A 23,262-nucleotide genomic window follows, 5' to 3' on the forward strand; every position below is an offset into this window, starting at 1 on the left:
GTGCTGACCTGCTTTTTAGACACCTCAGGTTTGGAGCTCTGCATCATGGAGGCTGTAAACACACTTTCCTTTAGTTTCCCAGGGTTTTTTAAACCGGTATCTTTCAGAGAAAGGAGCTGTTTGGAAGCACCCTGAACCTTTGGCAATGCAGCAGCCTGTCCAGCAGGCCTGGCAGCCCAGTCCTGCATGCCCAGGTGTTGGACCAGCTTTGATACTAGGAAGTGATTTGCAAGCAGCATAATAGCTTGCATTTATCTTTGCCATATTTCACCACTGCCTCCCCCTTGAAGCCACTGTGCAGCCTTGGACAGTCCCTCCCTTCAGAGAGAAAGCCAGTTCTCCCTTCAGCAGCAGCACAGCAGATCCTCCACAGGCCAGCAGAGCAAGAAAGCATCTATGATGTGCAGCTTTCTGAGCCAGGAGAAGCCAAGATATGCAGACTCTAGATTTATGGGTTAGACATGCTGCCATGGCATACAAATCACTCCACGCTCAGTGCAATTCATTATCACATTGCTATGGCTGGTCACATTCTTCACAGGTGCAAATGATGCCAAAAAGGCTTTTTACCTTTCATGTGCCAAGACTTAATCACACAGAGTCAGGACCCCTCCTGCCTCCCAGGGGAAGTGAAACCAAAGTCAGCAGTTGTTCTGTCTTTGTGGGCACACCGAGCCCTGACGGTTTTCCAGCACCCCACAGCAGTGCTGACAGGCAGCTAAGCAGTCACAGGGCTGGGATCATGCCTGCTCGCAGGCCAGCCTCTCCCAGCAACTGAGCCCATGCCTGTAGCACTGTCAGTACCTGCCCACGTGCACTAGCAACATCATCTAACCCAGGTAAATTCAGCTAAAAATCTGCAAGCAGAACCAGGGATTTATTCTGCTACACTAGCACACTTCACAATAGTATTGGGAAAGCAGATGGGAAGATAGCAGGTTGGGCTACTTCCTTACATATCTGCATCTTGATTCTGGGAAAAGGACACCGGGGAAGAACAAGCCAGAAAATAGGCTCTCTATTCTTATGGAAAGTTTGTTCCTCGGGGGGGCAGTACTTAAAAATCAGACATTTGAAAGTGTCAGGGGGCCTCAATGGAGCATCAATTTGGGCATCTCCACAGAGTAGGCTCCTTGGCAGAGCTGTGTCCCCCCTTGGAGGCCACGGTCACTGGTGATATTGCAGGGGATATTGCAGCCCCTAGCAAGAGGTGCATGGGCTACAAAGTCCAGCAAGCTCCAATCCCCAGAAGAAAAGACAAATCTGAGCTGGCCCTCCATTTCCTTGGGTGCTACACTGCAACATCCAGTCAGGCTAACGCCACAGGGAGTTAGTATTGGAGGGACATGGGGCAGAGAGAGGAAAGGGAGGAAAGAGGCCTGCGGAGGCAGAGCTGTGTGTCACTTACCTCACGCCAGCGGCCCAGGCGCACGCAGCATGGTGAACGTCCTCCTCAGCAGGTGACGCCATCCGCCACGCTGCAGACCAGCCCTCCCTCGGCATGGCAAGGGGGATTCCCATTGCACAGAGGACCCCATCTTCTCACCTTGCTCCACCTGCACAGCCTCCACCCAAGCACCAGGGGCTTATTCCACTGGAATACTTCATGCTTTTTGGGTTAGCACGGACCCCTGCGATGAACTGAGCCGAGGCGAAGCAACCTGAGGCAGAGAAGCCCCAGGACCCTCCTCTCCTCCTCAGGCGGCCCCCCTGAGCGCCCAGACCAGCTCCTTCCCCCTCCTCCGCCCAGGTGTCCCCCAGCAGCCTCCCGCCCGACCGCGGGCAGCCGCCTCTCAGGGCCCTTAGAGGGCGCGCGGCGGCCGTTGGCGCCCGTTGGCGCCCGTTGGCGCCCGCTGGCGCGGGCGCGAGACACCGCTGCCACCCTCTGCCAGCCGGCTGCGGCCGGGCGAGGGGCGGGGGGTGAGGGGCGAGGGGCTGCGGCCGGGCGAGGGGCGAGGGGCTGCGGCCGGGCGAGGGGCGAGGGGTGAGGGGCTGCGGCCGGGCGAGGGGCTGCGGCCGGGCGAGGGGCGGGGGGTGAGGGGCTGCGGCCGGGCGAGGGGCCTCGGAGGAGAAGGGGATCCCCCCTGCCTGGGGCCGGGGACTGCGGGCACAGGCGCCGCTCCCCCACGGCCGCAGGGCCATCGCCCCACACCGAGACACACCCTTCTCTTCCCAGCCCGCACCTGATAAAAATAAGCGGCAGCTCAGGGGAACCAGGTGGCACTCCACATTTGGACTGGCCCATTGTGGAAGCCAGCAGCTGCCAAAGTTTAACCCTATGGTGCGCTTCTGGTAACATCTTCACCTGCCGTTGGTATTCGTTCTGCTTGGCACAAAGTTTGAGCGTAAGGGAGCGTGAGAAGCTGCCGGGCAGCACGACAGAGTGCAAGATACCTAGCGTGGAATGGAAAAATAAGCCATTTACATCATCATGCATCATTATTTTATTTCAGTTTTGCATCATTCCAAAAATAATTAAGGGACATCATAACCAGCAGTAGGTGCACATCAGTGGGCTTTGCAGTTTGAGCCTCTAAGACGACCGGATCTCTTGTGCCAGGTGCTGTAGAAGCACAGTCGGAAAGAGCCTCTGATCTCGACAACTCATGGCTTGAGGGTGAATTTCTCATAAGCATTCAGGGCCCCAGTCTGACTCAGTACATGTTGAAGTCAGTATTAGAACTATAAGTAGATTAAAAGGAATGAAGATAGGGTAAAGGGGTAGGCTTCTAAACATTCCCTCCCCCAGAAGAACATTGGAAAAGATACATCAAGCACTAAGAAACATCCTTTCCCTTTTACTGATGGGAAACTGAGGCAGGAGAAGACTAAGACGATCTGTGGCAGCACCAAGGAAACTCTTTCTCTGTTGTCCTAGTCCAGTACCTTAACTGTTGACTGTCCACCTCTGTCCTCACCTGACCCAATGCAACCACAAGCATTGTGGAAAGTATGGCTGAGATACTCTAGCATGGGAGGGATCGAGCACCGTAGCCCCTAGGAGCTCACGAGCAGTCTGAGTCAGTTCTGGTTGCTGTAGTTTATCACTTCCTTAGTCTACCAAACCAGAACCACTCCCAGCTTATAGCAAAGCAATCAAGACAATGCTAAAGAGTTTAAAGCATTAAAAAACACAGTATCAGGTTTTTGGAAATACAGGAAGTGTCTGATCAGTTCAAGTCCTGTTTTGGACTGCAGTCAGGATCGGATGCTGCATCGAATTGTCCCCTCTGGATATCACAAACCATACAACATTGGCACAGCACCACCCAAGGAGGGGAGGAGGGTCATCAGTCTTGTGATGTTAATCACTGTTGTAGGGGCTTCTTGAAGGAGATACCTAGGTGTCTGCATGCCAGTGTAGATCTCAGGTGGTGCTCCGGGCTTCAGTGGTCATTCTCCGAAACTTCTGCAGGTAGACAATGATGAAGATAACCAAGATACCCTGGAGGAAGAGGAGGATGAAGAGACAGAGCTGAGAGAAGAGAGCCAGGCTGCAGTACCAGTACTGGCATGTGGAGATGATCTCATCTTCTGTCAGATAGGCAATGATCCGGTCCTGCAGGTGAGCTGGGGAGGTGCATCTCACATCCCTGTATAAGGTCCGGTTCTGCTGCCACTGGAGCCAGGAGCGCAAGTAGAGGATGTCACAGTTGCATTCCCAAGGGTTGCCCTGCAGGTAGACTACCTGGAGGCTCTTTAGGTTGTCAAAGAGCCCATTGGGAACAGAGGTGAGCCTGTTGTAACTAAGGTGGATAATTTCAGCCGAAGGGCGGAAAGCAACTGGTAGTTCTGCTACAGTTAGGCCTTTTGACGTGCAGTCAATAATGTTGGTGGCACACTTGCAAGGCACAGGACATATGGGTATCACGAGTGGGAGGAAGCTAAGGACAGACAAGAAGAGAATTCCACTGTTCATCTTCACCTGCAAACACTCCCCTGGTGAGACTGGATGAGGTGGAGACCAGGCAAGCAGACACCACGCACTCTCGGACTGATACCACAGCCCCGGTCTTTTGTTTGTTTGTTCTGAGGAAGAGTTTCTAAAGTTGGATGAATTTGGTGTCCTTCACAGGAGATGTGAGAGCTCTGAAAAGAACAGAGTTAACAGAGGCGTGTAAATTCCTGGTGTCTCATTACAGAAGAGGGAATGTTCCTGGTCTTCCAACCCTGGATTTGAGGAAGGATATGAACAGATGACTACTGGGAGGCTTAGCTACAGCCACCAAATTCATTTTCACTGGTCCTCAAAAGTGTGTAAGAGCTGCTTGTATTTTCAGCATTACTAGAGGCACATTACTAGGGTAGCCAAGAAAATTTATGTCAAAGAATCAAAAATTAGAATATGAAACTGCTCATGCCTTATCATAGCTCTGAATTACATCTGTAAGCAAAGCATTGTTCATGCAAACTGAAAGAGAAAATGCAGAAATAAATTTACTATTACCACAAGTAAAAAATACACTTTCCAGTTTTCAAAAGAAGCGATGAACAGTCCTTGGCCAGCAGAGAGGGTGCTGACCACTGAGGGTGGAGGTCAGTGGAGTTTTCCATGCTAGACATTGCTCCAGCAGGTGAATAATCTCCTTCTGGAGCTGTGACCGTGCTGGGAGACATGGGTCAATGAGCTGCCTTTGTATTGCAGTCTCATGCCACTGCTGAACACATGAGCTCCTATAACCCCTTTAGGAGAACAACTACACATACCTGCAACAAGGCAGTGCCTTTCTGTGCAATCTGTCAACCAAATAAAAAGGAGAAGGAGAAAAAAGAAAAAAAAAAAAAAAGAACACAAGGTAGCTTTGTTGACTTACCAGAGTAGTTCAATCCTTGCTTTCTCGCTGGCTTTACAACACAGGAGGAAGGTCTTAAGGCAGTCCAGCCAGTGCAAGAGTGTTTGCAGCTGCATAGCTGAGCTCCCGGATAGTCCCCTTGCAGCTGGCTGGCAAGATAAGGGTCAGGCTCATCCCAGGGACACCTCCCACATGAGGTCTTCCTGCAAGTTTGCTGCACATAACCGGAAGCTGAGGCTTCATGGAACAAGTCTTCCAAGAAATGGTAGCTGACACTGCTCACAGGAGCATGTTTGCTGGGAGAGATGCTGACAGTACTGGTAACTGTGATTCTGGGCCCACATGCTCAGCCCAACAGAAACATTGCAAAGTCTCAATTGCAAAGCAGTAGCTCAAAATGCATTTCAACATGAAAGGTGATGTTACTGGTTTGTACCACACTTCCTGAGCACTGTGGCCTTTGGTTTCCCATCTCCTCAGGAAGACTGCATTTGGCAGAGTGGTGAGACCTAGCACTTTGCAGTGTGCTGACCCTGAGGTTTCCCTTGAAGCAGTGACACGAACCTACTCCTAATTAGCAGTGGAAGATCTGCTGAAAGAAATGGACTTGCAGCGACCACACTGGTGTCAATAGTTGAGCCAAGGAGGAAGATCCTCCAGGCACTTGCATTCTCTCATGATTGTTACAGGGATAAAATATAACTTGGCGTTTCACTGCCTACATCAAAATAAGCTAGTTAGATTCACAGGAAGGACGACAGACTGGCAAAGATAGTCCTCTGTGGAACTGCTCGTTTGATAGCCGAGTCAGCAGCTCTTGACAAGTGCAGCTTGCAGTTACCAAGACAGGCTGACCATGTCCTTTATTCAGAAGTTGCATTACGCAAATACTCGAATAGGTAAGTCCAAGGGTCAAAACCACATTTAGGTAGAATCTTGTCTCCTCAAGGCCATCACACCTTCACAAACATTTTTCTGCCATCAGCCTGACTTTAGGCATTGGCTATGCTCCTCAGGATGAGGCCACCAGAATCACATTGCAAAACTGTTGCCCCGTTGGGCCCAACTCTCCATTACCTTGTACTGTGCACATTGTACCGAGCAGAAATGAGGAACGCCCTGAATGTGCTGATGCTAAAGAGAATTTAGGGTGTAAACAACAGCAGAATTTGGCCCTAGCTAAGGGAAAACCTCTGATGCTCTAAACAAAACAATTAAGCTTTAAATGTCTAGTAAGTTGGAGCAGATCATTCCAGTTGTTTCACTGTGGCAGGCAGGCAGAGTAGGAAAGAGATCTTAGGCTAACAAATGAACCAAGTTTTTCCTGCAGGGCCTGCTTTCCACTTGGGAGCAGCTTGACTACCACAGGGTTAAGTTTGCTCAGCAACAGCCTCCTCTCATGCATTTGGTGCTAAGTTTATCCACAGGCAGGTGTTCAGGCCAGGTGTGGCATGGAGCTGATCTAGAGCCAGACCCATCCTGGCTCTGCATGCAGCACAGACTCAGCAATGCTCCTTTGGCTACTTAAAAAATGGATTTCCTGCGACTGGATCCTGCCCAGCTGCCCATGGCTAATTTAGACACCACTCCTAGGAGACGCTTAAAGATAGAAGAACTTCAGGATTATCTTGTCTAGCTTCTGACATAAACACAGGCCAGAAATCCCACGCAGGAAGGCCTGCCTGGAGGCTGCTCTGACAGAATTGGATAAAAGGAGAAATGGCGTCAGTTTTGCTCTCTCCTGCCCACAACGTATCACCAATGCTGCTCAACAGGACTGAAAATTAAACAGAAAGAGGTTGGGTTTTTTAATGTATTTATTTCACTGATCAATTCAGGTAGTAAACATTATTATTAATAATAATAATAACAATAATCATTTAATAAAATGGATATGTTTTAAAAGGTTTCATTTTTCTTTGTTCACAATGACAAAATGTTCAAACTGAAATTTACAAAAAAAAATATATATTATAATAACCCAAGAGATGGACAGGAAACAAAGAGCCTAGGAATGGAGCAGGGGGTGAGGAAGCTGCACGGCAGGAGCAAGCCAGCGTTAAAGCACATCAGGGTTTGCGAGGAGGAGCAAGGAACGCCATTGCAGAGCACAAAGAGCGGGACCCCCTCCTTCTCTGGGGGCAGGCATGCGGGGAGGCAGCAAGGACGGCACAGGCAGGACCAGCACAGCAGTGGCACATAAGGAGTTCGTGCCACGGCCCCCTCCCCAGCCAGGCACAGGGTCCGAGGCATTGTACTGACAGCCCCAGCTGCGGCCTGGGACAGCTCTGCAGGGTGGGCCACCACCCTTGCAGGGACTCACTCAGCAGGGCAAAGCTTGGCAGAGGCGTGGGAATGTGCCTGGGGGTGCAGGGGTCGCATACGAGGCTGTGGAGGGTTGCATGAGGGGAGGTGTTAAATTACTTTCCCATCCACACTTCTCACTGCCAGAGCCAAATGGCCAAGCTACATTTGTTCAGGAGTCTCTGCTCTGCTTACTGTGCAGCTCAATGCAGCAGTACAAAACATTCCTCCTTTTAATAAACAGATGCTACATTCCAGGACAGAATCTGAATTCCTGGTGGTGCCCCGCGAAGTCAATCTCTAAACCCTTTCCAGGCAGCCCCCAAACTCTGGTGCTCTGGGCAGGGAACCTCTGACACAGAGACGCGATTTCAGCCGTACCACCGCCCCTGTGCAGAAGCCATCTCTGGTGCCTCACTCCTGTGCGTTTTTTCCTAAGCGCAACTTGAACCATCTTTGCCAGCTAGTAGCCAAAGGCTTCAGCTCTCTGTAGAGGACAGACTTGTGACTATCGACTTGATGTAGGAGCCATATGCACTGAGCTGATGAAGACTTCCTCACCCAGAGGGGCGGGCAGGTTCACCCTCAGCAATCCTGCCCGTCTGTGACCAGAGCACCCTGTGCTCTCACACAGCACTTTCACACACAGCCCAGGATAAAAGCTGGCAGCTCCTCTACGCCCATGCTAAAGGGTAAAGGTCTCCTTTACCTTCTAGGAATGAATGTTTTTGAAAGAGGAACATCTCTAGCTGGACAGGGCTCATTTCCAACAGAACATCCTCTTCACAGACAAGACGACTGTAAGAAAATAGGGGACAGGTACTGCAAGGTGTTTCCCATTATGCTAGCATGGATAAAGCTGAGAATTCAGCAGTCGTCCTGCTTCAGACAGCAGCAAACCAGCTCCAGAAAACCTGGAGGAAGCTCCTGTTTCAGGCTACTCCACTGCTCAATTAAGCACATTGCACAAAGAAAGGTTGTATTTCCTCCTTAAGCACCTTGGTCCTGCGTGTTATTGAAGACAAGCTGAACCCTTCCCCTCTTCTAGGCTGGCGCTGGCACTGTCACTTATGAGCCCAATACAGGGGAGAATGAAAGGAAAAAAAAAAACCCCAAACCAAAAACCACTGTTGGATGCTGCTCTTGCCCAGCTTGCGCATTTCTGCCAAGGGGCTGCCACCCTCGCTTTGTCCTTCCACGCTGTGCCAGGGTCTCTCCCCTGCCCCTGCAGCCCATGCTCCGGCTAAGCTGAGGCTCTGTACAGTGAGTAACTGGGACAAGCCAATCTGATCACCACCTGGGCAAGCCCTGATCAGGACTCCAGAGCTCCATGGGGGGAATCAGAGAAACGCAGCGCCTAGTAACAGAATTTAGGGCCTGGCTATTCCTGGCCAACACCGTGCTTCCTACCCAGGGAGATCTACTGGGGGGAGACAGAGATGGAGGAGCAGATACAAAGGGGGAAAGGGGACAGAGGAATCCGGTCGGGAGCCAGAGGAGCAGAAGGGCCCAGCCCATGGCAGCACTCCCTGGAGTCAGAGGGAAGAGCCAAGTGTCTCCCTCCAAGAGCCCGGATTCCCCGTGAGCGCGGCAGTGTTGCTGGTGAGGCCTGCCCTGTCAGGCACATCACACCCCGGGGCTCTACTCAGGCTGGACTAAAGTTAAAAATACTGCAGGAAGCAAGAACAGGACAGAAGCTGCTGCCCAAAGAGTGCTCTTATCTCTGCCCAGCAGATCCATCAGGCTTCCCAGCACTGGGACAGGAAGAGCCTCGGACCGGGGAGGGGGAGAAGGGCTGCATCCCAGGGGAAGGGCAGGGGAGCAAGTGCCAAGTCCGCCGGGCTGTGCTCAGCCCCATGCAGTGACACTCCTGCACCTGCCACGGTGACCCAACACCTGCCTGGACAGGCGGCTTGCAGATCTCTGGTACAAGCCTACAAAAACTGCCCCTTTCCCCAGGAGAAGCTCAGAGCCAGCAATGCGCTTGTGGAACTGCAAAGCCCAGGGGAAGGGCACAGCTCTGCATTTGGGGTTGGATTTCAGCCCTAGGGTTTCCGCCCCCTCCAAAGCAGTCCTGGCCAAGCACTCTGGCTGCCACGGTGCTTTTCAGAGCAGATGCTGGAGACACACTGCAGCTGGATGACCAGAGCTAAACCATGAGATACCCTCACCCAGCTACTGCAGGGCCTGGGATTCCTCTACCAACACCTCCGGCCTCCTGTGGGAGGAAACCATGGCTGGGAAGGTGCTCACTCCCATCATCTCCTTACAGGCAACAGTCAGCAACTCATCCTCTCTGCCAGAAAGACATAACTGAGAGCAGTAGAAGCCATTTTCTTCAAACTGACCTCGAGAGACTCAGTCCCTTGCTCTCAGTGCAAAGATGCCGGAGTTTCTTGACAGGAAAAACAAAACCAACCAACTAAACAAAAAAACCCAGAAAAACCCAGGCAGGAAACCAGGCAAGCATCAGGACCCCTGAGGAGGTCAGTGCACAGAGAAACCCCCAGCGCCAGCTCTCTGGGCCATAGCTGGCCCCAGGCTGAGGAGCCCGAGTGGCACAGTTCAAACTCACAGGAGGGTACGGCTGCCTTTACAATGCTTGTGCTGGCCCCAGACAGAGGCAACGGGGAGCGGGGCACAGCACCTCAATTGGGAGTAAACATTTACGTGCATTGACACAGATAGTCTTCAAGTTCGTACACCAGAGAAACCAGGACTTTAAATACCAGAGCATTCCCAAACAAGAGATTAGTACATGGGAAAGGGAGATCTTTTTCTTTTCTTTTTTTCTTTTTTAGGATGCCTGAGAGACTTCCCCGGCTATTTTCTTTTTTTTTTTTTAAAAAAAAAAAGAAAAAAGAAAAGAAAGAATAATTATTAAAAAAGAAATACACATCAGTAAACCGTTAAGTGAACAGCCTCCTCCACAATCCAGCTGACTGCAAAGCCAGCATTGCTGCTAATAAATTAGAGGGTGTGGGTGCAGCTCTTGCCCACAAGTCTCTATACAACGGGAAACCTTTTCTAAGCGTCCACAGCTCTTGCCAGGCCTCAGATGGTCACTGGGGGATTCCCTCTGCCCTCCGAGTACCTGCCTCTCACTGATCCTGCATCTGCTGCTGCATCTTCTGCAGCATCTCCTGCATCCGCCGTAACTGCATGAGACAGAGAAGAGATAGTCAAAAAGGGACCTGTTGTGGCTGGGAGCTGGTGATCTGCACTGGGGGCAGTCCCTTGGGGCGGACAAAGGGATCCCTCAGAGTATTAACTCTTGCCTGAGCACAGAGGCATCTGTGCCTGCAGTGGAATGAAGCCTTGACAGAGGCAGCCACAGCTTTTTACATGATGGTGGGAGGCAGGAGTGCGAAGCCCCAGGACAGCCCCTATGGGGCAATCCTGGAGAAACTCCTCAGATTCCAGCTCCAACACCAAGGAAGCCCAGGCAGAAAAGGGTCTCACCTCCTCATCCTTCATTTTGATCAGCTTCTCTGTCTCAGTGTCCGGTGTTGGGAGGGGCAGGATAGGAATCGGGCTTTCTATCCTGTTGTCCTGAGTCAGCTTGCTAGAGAGACGGAGAGAGGGAAGAAACGCAGTCAGTCATGGCTCAGGTTGGCTGGCTTTAGTGTCACGACACAATGGCTGTCACTTGTGATGGCAGAAGTGCCAGCAATGTGGCAGCATGCACCCACCCAGGTGGGGGGGCTATGGGGAAATCTAGTCCAGAGGTGTGGCATGCACTCGGATGCAGAATGAGACCAAAGTCAGTAAAAGTTTTCAAAATAGAAGCTTGTGGGTAGCTAACAGAGAAAACCCAAACCAGGCTTACACTGAGAGCAAACACAGAAAAGGCTGATGTTTCTGACCACCTTTTGTAACCGCACCAGCAAGCTTAGCAGAGACATTTACAGTCAATTTATCTGGTCTCCTTTGGCTCATCTGTGCGTGTGCCTACACATATACACAGCATGAACACAAACTATCAGCATCCCTAAGGCACCACGTGCTCACCATGGTCCTTTTTTTTCCAGGAAGATAAAACCAGGGGAGCAGTTTAATCACCTCAAGTCTGATAACAAAGCCTGCCCTCATATTCAGGAGGTGGGAGATATGAGACACAACAGGCACAGCACAACAGCACTGCGATGAGAGCTGGGACTGCACACGAGTGCAGGCAGGGGGCAGAGGAAGGAGGTGACTTTCTTCCGAAAGCCAGAGGAGCTCTATGTACGTGAGGAGGGGGTGGCAGTAGCTGAAGACGCCTGGGCTGAAACTAGGAATTCAAGATGCCACTTGCAGGCGTTCACCACTTGGAGTCACCGTTGGCTCATTATTGAGTCAATTCCAGCCCTGGAGCTTGGGATCTCCTCCCAGAACGTCTCTCTAGACAAGGACCCTTATCACATTGCTAGAAATGGCCATGCTACAGTTTTCTGAGACTTGTTCACTGGAACTAGCCACGGTGTGCAAAATGGTACCAAACTTAAGCTTTTCTTAAGCTGAGCAATTGCTGTTTCATCACGCTCTTCTTTTAATAGATATATAGCCTACCTAAATAGCAGCTGTGACAATTCTCACAGATCTCTAGCATTTAACATAGTTATTTTGGGACTCCATATCCTCACTGTTGAAAAAGACAGACTTGTCTGCTATGCAAAAGTACTGAGGTATGCTGTGTGTGAGCAGAATGTGCCAACCTCTACATCTGCACACATGCAGGACTGTTCCTTGGTGAAACACAGCCTTTTCTGCTCTGCAACGTGGCAGCACAGAGCTACCCGGCCAGTTCAGGCAGGAAGTGAAGGGGATGATTTACAACAGATGAGCCAAGACCTACTTAAACTTAAAATTTGTATTTCAGGCATGGAAGGGAGAAGATAAAAAAGAGGTTTCAAATGAGAAGCTTGTGAGTGTTCTCTCTTCTATTTTCTGATCACTGTGACTAAAACCACAGAGAATCAAATCCAATGGGAAGACAATGCAGAGAAATCTTTGGAAATGTGTTAAGAGTCTTGCTAATTGCCTGGGCTCTGTTGTCTGAGAAACAGCAGCATCCCAAGGGTCATGCCGTCATTTGGACAGAACTGCAAACTGCAGAATGCCTTCCTCTTTGGCAATGCACACAGCTACCACCCACCAGAGAGATGGTTTATCGCTTGTTTCGTTAGGCTGGATGTATTTCACCCAGCGCTAGGAATAGCTCTTCAAAAGAATCTCCAGGCCTGTTTCCCAAGATCTGCATGGGGAATCCTCAAGACAGGAACATGGATTCTCAGAAGAATCCCCACCATGGATTCAGGCTGTGGGAGACATGCTTAGATTTGCTCTTTTACTTGCCAGTGCCATTCCCCAGGCTGCAGCCCAGCACGTCTGCAGCAGACGCACAGCCTCCTGACGGGCGAGCCATACTGAGAGCAACCCCAGCTCCGCAGAGTGACACACCCCTGCCACCTCCGGCTGAAGCGGTGGGGACCCACCTGGTCATTTGCTGGATGCACTGAGCTCGGTAGTTCTCATAGTGGACATCGCAAGTGACGTCCTTCAGGTCATGCATGTGTGTCCGGATCAGCATGTTCCGCAGCTTCACGAAGTCACAGTGTGCCTGGTTTTCCACTGCAGAAGCAACAACAGGAGAGTGCTTGGATGTCACACCTCACCAGCCCTCTCCAGGGAGCCCCTTCTCACCTCCCGCTGCCCAGGCTGGACTAAAACTGCCCCCAGGGCCCCTTTCTCAACCTCCCCCCACTCTCCCCCGCCACTGCCTGGGGCCCTCCCCCTGGCCCCGGCACAGGCCTCGATGATGCTCTGTGCCTCTTGACGCCGAGGCCAGGCTGCCGAGGTCACTGCGTTCCCAGGTAAGAGGATTAATTAAGCGTGTACAGCAGAGCCCTGAAAGAGGATGCTGCTCCCAGGTACACGGGATGTCACTGTTATAACCACAGTGAGTGCAGCCGGTGCTGGAGGCAAAATGCTCGTCTCCTCAGAATTTAGGACTGATCAAAAGGCCCCTGTACGCAAAATCAGCCCCCAAGGGGCAAAGCCATGAGCAGACAATGGGCTGGAGAGCTGAAAGAGCTGTTACCATGGGGAGCCAGGCTCCAGGTAGTGCTGCAGGGCTCTGTAAGGAAGCATTGTGCTCAGTAGCTGTGTGCCTGCCGTGGTCATCTCCATTTACCTCCCCAGCAGGGCTGGGGAAAGCTGGCTGGGTCAGGCCCAGGGTTTCACAAAGTTGATCCCACTGCCAAATGCCAGCACTCCGATAGGCACAGTCCCCTCCGGAGCCAGCAAGAAAGCAGAGCCAGCAGCTGGGCAGCCCAAGCAGCTGGCACCAGCCCACGAGTGCACACACAAGCTTTTGGGATCTAAAGCTGCAAGACCTTAAAGCAATGCACCAGCACGGGGAAGTCAGCAACAGCAGCAAAAGCCATTCCAGGGTTATTGTGCCTACGGGCTTTATGAAATTTCTCCCTTTAGAAAGAAAGGAAGTTAGAGACAAACACATTGTGCATCAGCACAGCCTCCAGCCCAGCAACTCCAGCACATACAGGAGCGGCAGCAGAGGAGGGGTGCAGGAGGGTTTATGATTCAGTTTGGCTGAGGGCAATGGCTTCTCCCCAGAAACTAAACTGGCAATGCCCAGCCTTCACCCTTAATAAGAAGCTATATCCTAGTGCATTAAAGCCCAGGCATTCTTCCATTCACAGTGGAGCTTCTCTTCTTCAGTCTGTCATGGCTTCAGAGGCAGGGTGATTGCTACAGCCCCAGTAACAGACCTCCTGAGCCGGTCCCAGTGCCTCTGTCTCTACCCTACCTTGTCTCCTGCCATGTGCCAAAGCTGGCACAGTCAGTCATGGCTATGCGGAGGTGAGCTCTCCCTGCCGTCCCTGTTGCAAGTGCCTGCCTGTTCTTCCCCCGTCCCTGCCTGCCTCTTGCTCACAGTGCCGGCTCCCAGGCACCACACTTACCTTCCACAATGCCCCAGGGGTAGAGCCGTCCACGGACGCGCTGGCCTTTTGCCTCCACCACAGTGTTACTGCCGATGACAGCAAAGGGAGCGCTCTCCTGGAATGAAAGGCATCGCTAAGCCCAGCTCAGCCCAGGGCTGCCCACAGATCCCTCCTCCAAGGGCCAAGCTCAGGCGAAGCAGAACAGGAGGAGGAAGGTGCTGCTAGGAAAGGCACAGGGACATCCACACGTGCCACAGCACAGGACACCACAACCCAGCTGCAGAGAGAAGCCTAAGGCACTGTGGTCTGCAGGCATCTGATTCCCAGCCTGACCTTCTCAGCTGTCCTGAGGGAAAATGTGTCTCTGCAGGTACCTGCATCCCTTCTTTGAGGGGAAACTCTACAAGGAAGCCAGAGCAGAGAGGCTGGGACACCAAGCAAGTGGAACAGTGTAGGCCAAGAGCTTGTCCAGGCAGGGATGTACAGGCTGGGCTCCTCTCTGCTCAAAAGGGAGTCAAAGCCCATTGCACCTCTCTGACAGGAGAAGCAAGGCCATACTGCATGCACACACGGGGCTGGCTCAGCCTGGGAGAGGGTCAGACCTGGGCTGCTGGGGCCTCCAGACAGGCCCGTATGAGCATTTTGTCTCCCCCCATGCAAATAATGCATCACAGTGCTGCCTCACCACTCACAAATCGCTCCTCCTTGCTGATGGCATCACTCAGAAATAGGATGAAGGCTGTTGTACAACCTGGCCTTCACCTTAAACATACAAACTGGGGCAGACCAAGGAAAGACTGACATTGCCTGGTGGGAGAGCAGAAGTGCCATGTCTTCATGCCACACTTGACTTCATGGCAGCAGCAAGGACATCAGAACCTTCTCCAGGCCATCTACCATGTGAGCCAATGTAGGCTGTCCACTGGGTATCAGCAGCACAGGCCTTTGGCACACAGAGGGCAGCTCTGGCTTCTTCTGGAGCAAATGACATACCCATGAGCCTGACTTCCCAGTCCCCTGCTGAGCAGGTTCCTTACCTTCAGCTCTCTGTCTTGCTGCTTGAACTCCTCGTCTTCATCAGAGTCACACTCAGGGAACTGGTACACTTTAATGCTAAACTTGTCAATCTCTTCCCGGATCTGTGTCCGTGCAAGACAAAAACAAAAGGACGCAACACTGAATATAGAAATGCTGGGTTTATTCCCTGTTTGTGCTACCATGGGTTTGCTATAGCCTACAAATGGTGAAAGGATTTGATGTTTCTTTCACACACCACTTCCCTTCTCACAGCAGAGCACTGCTGCAATTAGATTTGCAGGTACTGTGTGTGTATATATGCACACACACATGCTATATATATATACATACATCTCTCTCTCCCTGCCCCCCTCCTCAGCCCATCCCTGCCACCACATCAGGTATACCCCCCTGTAGAGAAAGAGCATCTCACCCTCTCTTTTAGCTTCCGGATCTCGGAGGGGATCAGGCAGTCAGCTTTGGCAATCAGGGGCACAATGTTGACCTTCTCATGCAGAGCCTTCATGAACTCAACATCCACAGGCCTCAGCCTGCAGCAGGCATGAGGAGGGACGTGGTTAGCAAGGACACACTGGGCAGCTCCCCCTCCAGCCTCTCCCACCCACTGAGCACGAAGGGAAAAGCACAGCATTGTCACAAGAACCTGGGGCAGCACTGAGAGCCCTCAGCTAGGGCTGTATCTTCAGAAAAGCTGTCTCAGATTTTAGCTGCTGAATGTCTCACACAGGCACAGGCTGGGTATTCGCTCCCTTGCGAGCCAAATACTGCCCAGGCCACAGCCCGGGGCCTCCCTCCGGCTGCTCCGTGCCGCAGGCAGGCAGCATGACCCCTCCAGCTGCTCCAGGCTCGGCCAGCACGCGAGCCAGCACGGGGCAGGGACTGAAGGCAGCTTAAAACTCCCTTTCCTACCCATCAGGCAGGCTTAGCTAGATAGGAAGATACAAGTCTGTGTGGCATTATTTCTCCTGATTTCCAAAACAAGCGCTAAGGCCTGAGGGAGATCCACTCTGCCTGATCACAGGCAGTCTGCCATGCCAGTGAGGGGGAGGGAGGTGGTGTGATGCTCAGCTAAGGGAGAGCAGCCAGACAGCTCCTCTCCTGTGCCAACAGCCCTGCCAAAGTGCAAGCCGCTACAGGGCAATCTTGGGGCACAAGGGTCTTCCCTCCAGACCGAGTCATACCCCAGCCCCAGAGTGGGGGCTCTCACCCATGCCCGAAGGGTGAGATGAAGTAGAGGCAGCAATGCACTCGGTTGTCCTGGATGTTCTTCCGGTTCAGGCCGCTCTCATCACGGAAATACTGTTCAAACTGCTGGTCGATGTAGTCAGTGATGGGCTTCCAGCTGGAAAGGGCAATTCAATCAAAACAAAATCACATGTTTAACAGGACACTGTCTCCTAGGGACCATGAGGCAGTATCATCCCCTTCCCGCTGCCAGACTCCCTTCCTGTGAAGCAGCCATAGAAAACAGACATGGCCAAGGACTAGGAGGAAGGCAGCAGTGGCTTGCTCACCACTCAGTGTTGTTAACAGCATCTCCAAAGCCTGGTGTGTCCACTATCGTCAGCTTCAGCTTGACACCCTTCTCCTCAATGTCCACTGTGTGCTTGACGATCTCCACTGTCTGGTTGATTCTCTCTTTGAACAGGAATATGTGAGTTAAAGCCAGGCCGTAACTGGGGATCCCCACTCACACCCATGACAAGCTGGCTCCCTCCTTATCACTGAGTACAGGGAGTAACATGGGTTTCAAAAAACCCTGATCATCCTCTAAGGAGCCTCAAGGGAGCAGTACTGTGGGAGGCCAACAGCAGGCAGACAGACTCTGAGAAGATACACAAACCTCTGAAGTGCTTGTAGCCCAGCTGTTCTGAACATTTTGTCCACACGTGGTGTAAGGGGAATCTCTACCACACTCCAGCACCCAAGAACAAAAGACAAATCTCCGCAGTTCTACCCAAAGGGCTAGTGCTGCTCTGCAGCCTCGTCTTCCCTTTGTAGGACAGAAGAGCCCCACAGCCAAACCTTTCTTGCTCAAATACAGGTGCCTCTGTGGTCAGCAAAGGAGAGCAGAGCAACAGACAACAGGGCTGGGATCCAGCCAAGCCTGCAGCTGCTGCTGAAGCAAGGAAGCTAAGTACTGGTCCTCAGGACAGTCTAGTCCTGTGGGCACAAGAACTATTTGCCCCCTTTGTCCCCAGCTTACCCTCAGCGTTGAGGAGCTTTTTGTCTTTGTAGAGGTCTGTCAGGAACAGGCTATTCACCAGCGTGGATTTGCCCAGACCCGACTCTCCTAATTGACAGAGTGCAAAGGGGAGGAGGGAAAAGCAAGCAACATGACCCACTAATTGACTTACAAATGAAACACTGAACAAGGCTTTGAATCCTGAGCCAGAGGAAGTGAGAGAGATGAGCTGTCAGAAGCTGTTTATGGGCATTACATTTCCCCAGCAGTGGGAGGACTTTAGCTGCAAGATGTCTCAATCTCTTTTCAAATGTGATCTCCCACCTCCTCCATCCTCCCTCCCCTCCCCTCCCCTCCCCTCGGCCCCTGCCCTCACCACCCAGACCAGCCACTGCTGGAGGAGAGGCTACACCCAGCGCCTGCTCCAGCGGGCTGCGAGCGGTCAGGAGGGGCCCATTCCTCCTGAGGGAACAGCGCGACTGCAGCACAGGCTGGGGAGCAGAAGGTCTGAGACAAGGACCAGAACGGAGCGAGGGAAAGATCCAGATGCTAAGGGAGCACCTAAGGGAAGTGAGGAGAGCTGCTCCCTTCCATGTACCCACTGTCCGGCCCAGCCACCTCCATCCATAGGTAGTCTCACCTGCGACCATCAGGGTGAAGTCGAAACCCTTCTTCACGGATTTCCGGTGGACCTGGTTCGGCAGAGTGGCAAAGCCCACGTACTGCTTCTCATGGTCCTGCAGGGCAGAGGTGGATGGGAGCAGGTCAGGGTGTGCCACCCTTCCTGCTCAAGCCTCACACAGCAACAGGGAGCTGGACTCAAAAAGCCCCAGAGGCAGAGCCAAGGGGTAGAGGAGAGGTCGGTCCCTGCCCTGGCAGCAGTGTAGGGCAGGGCACACATCTCCTCTAGGCCCAGGGACTTCTGCCCTTCCTTGCAGCTGGGCACAGAGGGCCACCTCCCTTCAGCTGCAGCCCTGCTCAGCTCCTGTCACCAGCAGACGTGGCAGTTCATGGCAGCCTCCCAGCATGGAGAGCGCAAGGGAAAAGGCACATCCTGCCATTCCCACCAGAGAGAACATCTGGGGCTGCTGCTGACACACAACTGCCCTAACTCTGCTTCTCCTGCACAGTCACAGGCTCCCTGCACAGCACGGTCACCAAATGTCACCTCTCCCCAGGCCTTTCAGAGCCATTTCTGCATCTCTCCCTCCAGAGGCGTGCGCAGGACATGATGGAGAGCTGTCCGTAATGAGCACCCCAGGGTTTGTGGTGTCCCGAGCTGTGTCTAGAGGAAGCTGCGATGGCTTGGCTTCTGCTTGACCTGAGAGCGGATTATTTCTTGCTGTGTCACAGCCACTCCTGGCTGAGTAAGAGGAAATCCTGAATAATCTCTAGTGTTATTTCTGAAGAGACAGAAGTTCAAGGAGCACGTGAAGTGGGAAGATGCAAAAGCACTGAGAACACAGGTGAGATGCTTGTGGTGAGGGTATTACATATGGTATTACTGGAGGGCTACCTATTGCCTAACCACCCCCCAGATGCAGACCCCCATCACTGAGTGCTCTCTTACCGTGTAAAAGCTGTAGCCACCCCACAAGCATGGCACACGCTCTGTACAAGGGCACTAAGTGCACGCAAGGAATGACATGACCAATGGCGTGTTCCACAAGCACACAGCACGCATCCCGCAGCCAGAAGCAAACACGGAGCCCGCGCTGCGTCCCAGGGTCACACACCCTGCTCATGCAGGGTACATCCTGAAAGGCAAACATGGCCCGTCTACGGGATTCACAGACCTGCTCCAGCTACTGCCCCCAGGCTGGGCTCAGCACACAGCCTGCTGCTCGCAGCTCAGGCAGCTGCAGGTAACTGTGGGCCACACAGCCCGGCCGCTCCATCCATCCAGCCTCCTGAGCATCCCTGGGCCTTCACAGCCCGCACCCCCATGGCGGCACGTTCCGCTCCCCAGGCCTTGTTTCAGAGGTAGAGTTGGCACGGACCCTGGCAAACACCTCCCTTCTCGCATACCTTCCAAGCTAGACCCAAGGGGAAGGAGCCGTTCACAAATGCCTGAGCTAGAGACATCACAGACTCTGCATTTCAACATCACTTACAATAAACATACCCCTGGGATTCACACCACAGGCAAATCCACAGAGCCAGAGTTCCTCACAACCAGCCCCAGCACCCACCCGGCCATGGATGCCTTCAAGAATATGGCTGTCCTCACCCACACAGCTCTCTGGCACTGGTTCTCCAGGCACAGCAGGGAAGCCCTCTGTTCCTAAGTTTAACTATCTACATTCCTGGGGCACACACTCAAAGAAACACAAATTACAATCTGGCGTGTCACGCTTAGGGCAGTGCTGACTCGCACCTATTTCCATACTGCAAGAGAGCAATGCAGCTCCCGAGCAGCCCTCTACAGCCCCTAGCCGCAAGTCACCGCGTGAGCATCCTCCGCCGTCCTCAGCTGGGCAGGCTGCAGAGCTGTGGCGGGGACAGACAGCAGGGAGGACATGGAGTCTCCTCCTCCCAATTTATGGCTGCTCTGGAGCTGTCCGCTCAGACAGGACAGACGTGGCTGATGGCCACTGTGGCCCGAGGACTCTGTTCTTTAGCACAGTGAGTGCCTTCTAGAAATTTAGGTTTGGTCTGGGTCTCAGACTTGGTCACTTCAGCCCTGACAGACAGAGTGACTGCAGGCTCCGGTCTCCCTCACCTCACCCCCTTGTGAACATAGCTGAAGTAACGCTGCTCCTCCACCCCACAGTCCAGAAAGGCAGGAAGAGACAGAGCAAACAAAATTAGAGAGAAGTGGGAAGAATTGGAGAGTGCCTGAAGCATTCCACTGGCAGCTCCAATGGCTGAGCTAAAAGGTGTTGGCATCCCAAAGCAGCAGTGCAGCAAGCAGCGGTGAGACCCCAGGGTGAAAAGCGACAGCAGCTCTGACAAGCTGTACACGGCACAGCAACGCCTGCCGGGAGGACACTGCAAACTGCCCCCAAAAGGCTCAGTAAAGGGTAAACACGAGGCGTGCAAAGCAGGGTGAGAAATGTGGTAATGGCAAGATCTTTGGAAAGACAGCAATCACCTGCTCTCTCCAGTGACTTGACATGTGAAATAGCACTAGTAACGCACTAATAAAACCATAGCTGAGGCTTCGGGTGTGCTTCTCTTATTTTCTTTGTTTTTTAACATACATGACTAAGGGCTGACAATGGAGACACTGGGGAGCTGAGCTCTGGTGCAACTCCATTTACCTCAGCCAAGTGTAACTGGCTGAACCTGCTCTCGTTTCTGTTCAGACCAACCAACAAAGTGTGGATTTACTGTACCTCTGATCACCTCCCCACAGCTCGGTGGAATCAGGACACTTGAAATGAGCAAATCCCGGCTGGCGCAGGACACTGCCCTTTACTCATGACTCATGCGGTCATTTCCCTCACATTAAGGAAGGTCAGTGCTGAGCACAAGGGCAAGAGAAGAGCTTCCCTCGCAGTGGGAGGCAGCCAGAGTTGCAAGGAGAAAAGCCCTGTCCCCAGTCATGCCCCCTCGGACCAGCCACGGACGCACTGCAGAGCCTGCTGGGAGCCAGAGCCAACGTGTCTGTAAAGGGGAAGTCAGGAGACGCAGGGGAAATTGTGGAGAGGGATCCCCTTCTTCTAACAGCCTTCTCTCAGGAACAACACCATGGTCCCTGCACCATGGCCAGCCTAGACCCATGGTTCCTCATCTCAGCTTTAAGACAACCAATGCCTGGCCCCACCCCAGCCCTGTCAGGACACCACGACAGGCACGTGCCACTGCCTCTGCTAGTGTGCCGACATCAACATCGCACTTACGGAGCCCAAGCAGCCTCCTGAGCCTGGTGTCTGCCTCACGCAAAGCTCTACACCACTCACCATCCTTGTTATGACCCAACACGGACACTACCTGCAGAGCAACCATGCACAGGATGGAGAGTGCAAGAGTGCAGAGGGCTGGGAGGGCTACTGAAGGAGGCAGGTGGCTTTCTGGGTTGTGAAAAGCTGAAACCCGTTAGTTAGACAAGAGTTGGACTGAGGGAGCTCCTGGAGGCATCACAGCCCCCTCCAGATGCTCCTGACCCTCACGAGCCAGCTCCCATCAAGCTGACACGGGCTGGGACAGCTGGTCGCTGCACCGTGCTTCCCCTGCCAGCCCCAGCTGTCGGGAAAGGGTCCCAGCCAGCCGGGCCAGCGGTGCCTCTGGCACGAGGAGTCCCTGTCCCCACCGCCTCCTCCGCATGCCGCCTTTGTTCCCACTGGCGTCCCACTCCCACGTGCCTGGGAACGTGCCCCGCGCACCACAGCGGAGGCCAAGAGATATAGCCGACCTTTGGGGCCCTGTTACAAACCAAAGCTCCCCAAGCCAAGCAAAACATGTCTGTACTCTCCCTCGGCACACGCTTACTGGTTCACTGGACATCACAGCAACACGCTGCGCCTTCACATCCCCCACCACCCGGCTGATGCGGCCACGGCTCCCTAGCAGGCAGCGCTCCCCCTGGGAGTTCAAGCCAAGGAACAAAGCACTGGTGGGTTCCAGTCCTGTTCCTGTCAGGGTAGAGACATTTGGGATCTGTTGCATAAGAGGAGAAGCCATCCCCGCTACCAAGGTGTTTGCAGGGCTGTCTGTACCTCCAAGAGAGGGTACGCAGCATGGCTTCCATCGCTCCTGCCATTCCCAATTCCCTCCTCACCTCCGTGGTAGACACGCTGTTTAAACCAATCCAGATCTCGTCTGACTTTACCATTCAGCCTGGAGATAAATGGAGCCTTACTGGGTAATATTCAAAAGGGCTAAAATTAAACAGCGTGGGACCACAGAAAACTTGAAGGATAGCCGCTGCCCCAGGCCTGGAACAAACCCCAGAAATGATGGAGCTTGTGCTGGGATCCTGGTGCCCCTGCCTCCACTTCTTCGGGGCGGGCCCTCTCGGTGTTACAGCCTCCAGCTCAAGCTGTCCAGCTCCCTCCCAGGCAGCCCTTCCTCCAGCTGTTCCCCTCCGGCCACGCACAGCGGCCACCACATCCGCGTCTGCATGAACCAGCACAGCCCAGCCCCAGAGGAGAAGCAGACCCTCCGCTTCCTTTCACTGCCAGAAAGCTGTGTAAATTCATAAAGCAAACAGCCCCTAGGGCATCTCCTGCGTACATCTATTGCCTCAGGCCTGGGGCTGAGCATGGGAGTATCAGCAAAGCCACTCACCCACCAGCGTTTGCGCCAGCAGAAAGAAAAACGGCTAGCAAAGCACAGTGTTAACATGGTAACACAAACCAGACGGCGTTTGGGCACACACGGAGCGTTAACTCCTGCCCCGAGCGCCCCAAGCACACACACGCCATTCAGAGAGGGAATCACTGCATCAAATAACCACAGAAAAATATGACGCACGTCTCCCAGCTGTCCATCACGCCCCTTGGCCCTGCTCCCGCGGGGGCTGCTCCCCTCCTTTCTGTCCCTACCACCTCTCCCTTACCAGGGTCTTTCCGCTCCTCTGCTCCTCAGAGGTCTCATCGTGTGCTGCACACGTCTGCTCAGGCACCATCCTCCCCGCTCCTGTCCCTGCTGCTCCCCGGCTCGCACGGTGCTATAAATACACCCCCATACCTTCAGCTTGGCTGGGTGGCTTCGCTGTGCCTGCGTCCGAGGAGAAAGCAGCCGCTCCACTAACCGCTCCTGAATAATGATCGAATCCATAACTGTGGCCGGCAGGACGGACAGCCGCTGTGGGCCAAGAAAAAAAAACCCAACCCATGTGTTCCCTCCCAGCCTTCGCTAAATCCATGCAGCAGCCCCCCGCCTACGCATGCACACACACGCAGGGCTGGCTCGGCTTGACTCAGCACGGCGGCCCGGCGAGGCAGAGAGGCGAGGAGGAGAGAAGAGGCGAGCGGGTCCCACGGCAGCTGCCCGGGATTTCCTGCCTCCGCCTGTGCTGCGGGAGGAGCCTGCCAGCAAGGACAGGACA

The 23,262-nt window shown here is 53.3% G+C and overlaps 2 protein-coding genes across 3 annotated transcripts; both read right to left on the bottom strand.

Moving 5' to 3' along the window:
• Positions 1–2,444: 2,444 nt before the first annotated feature.
• GP1BB (glycoprotein Ib platelet subunit beta) lies at positions 2,445–4,910 on the bottom strand. The gene is made up of 2 exons (XM_009488254.2): positions 4,815–4,910; positions 2,445–4,089 (listed from the first exon to the last, which is right to left on the bottom strand). The coding sequence occupies exon 2, from the start codon at positions 3,917–3,919 to the stop codon at positions 3,368–3,370; it is 552 nt and encodes a 183-aa protein (XP_009486529.1). The 5' UTR covers positions 3,920–4,089; positions 4,815–4,910; the 3' UTR covers positions 2,445–3,367.
• Positions 4,911–9,968: 5,058 nt separating this feature from the next.
• SEPTIN5 (septin 5) lies at positions 9,969–22,991 on the bottom strand. 2 transcript variants are annotated; one of them, XM_009488253.2, is made up of 11 exons: positions 22,902–22,991; positions 17,908–18,004; positions 17,289–17,375; positions 16,597–16,720; positions 16,290–16,424; positions 15,495–15,612; positions 15,082–15,183; positions 14,063–14,159; positions 12,575–12,710; positions 10,560–10,662; positions 9,969–10,255 (listed from the first exon to the last, which is right to left on the bottom strand). In XM_009488253.2, the coding sequence occupies exons 1-11, from the start codon at positions 22,989–22,991 to the stop codon at positions 10,199–10,201; spliced, it is 1,146 nt and encodes a 381-aa protein (XP_009486528.1). In that variant the 3' UTR covers positions 9,969–10,198. The 2 variants fall into 2 exon arrangements, with proteins under 2 accessions (XP_009486528.1, XP_075575291.1); XM_075719176.1 differs by lacking the exons at positions 9,969–10,255; positions 10,560–10,662; positions 22,902–22,991 and adding an exon at positions 11,581–11,625 and having other exon boundaries at positions 12,562–12,710; positions 17,908–17,947.
• Positions 22,992–23,262: the final 271 nt, after the last annotated feature.

Source organism: Pelecanus crispus, chromosome 11, assembly GCF_030463565.1.
Source record: "Pelecanus crispus isolate bPelCri1 chromosome 11, bPelCri1.pri, whole genome shotgun sequence".
NCBI classification, from domain to species: domain Eukaryota; kingdom Metazoa; phylum Chordata; class Aves; order Pelecaniformes; family Pelecanidae; genus Pelecanus; species Pelecanus crispus.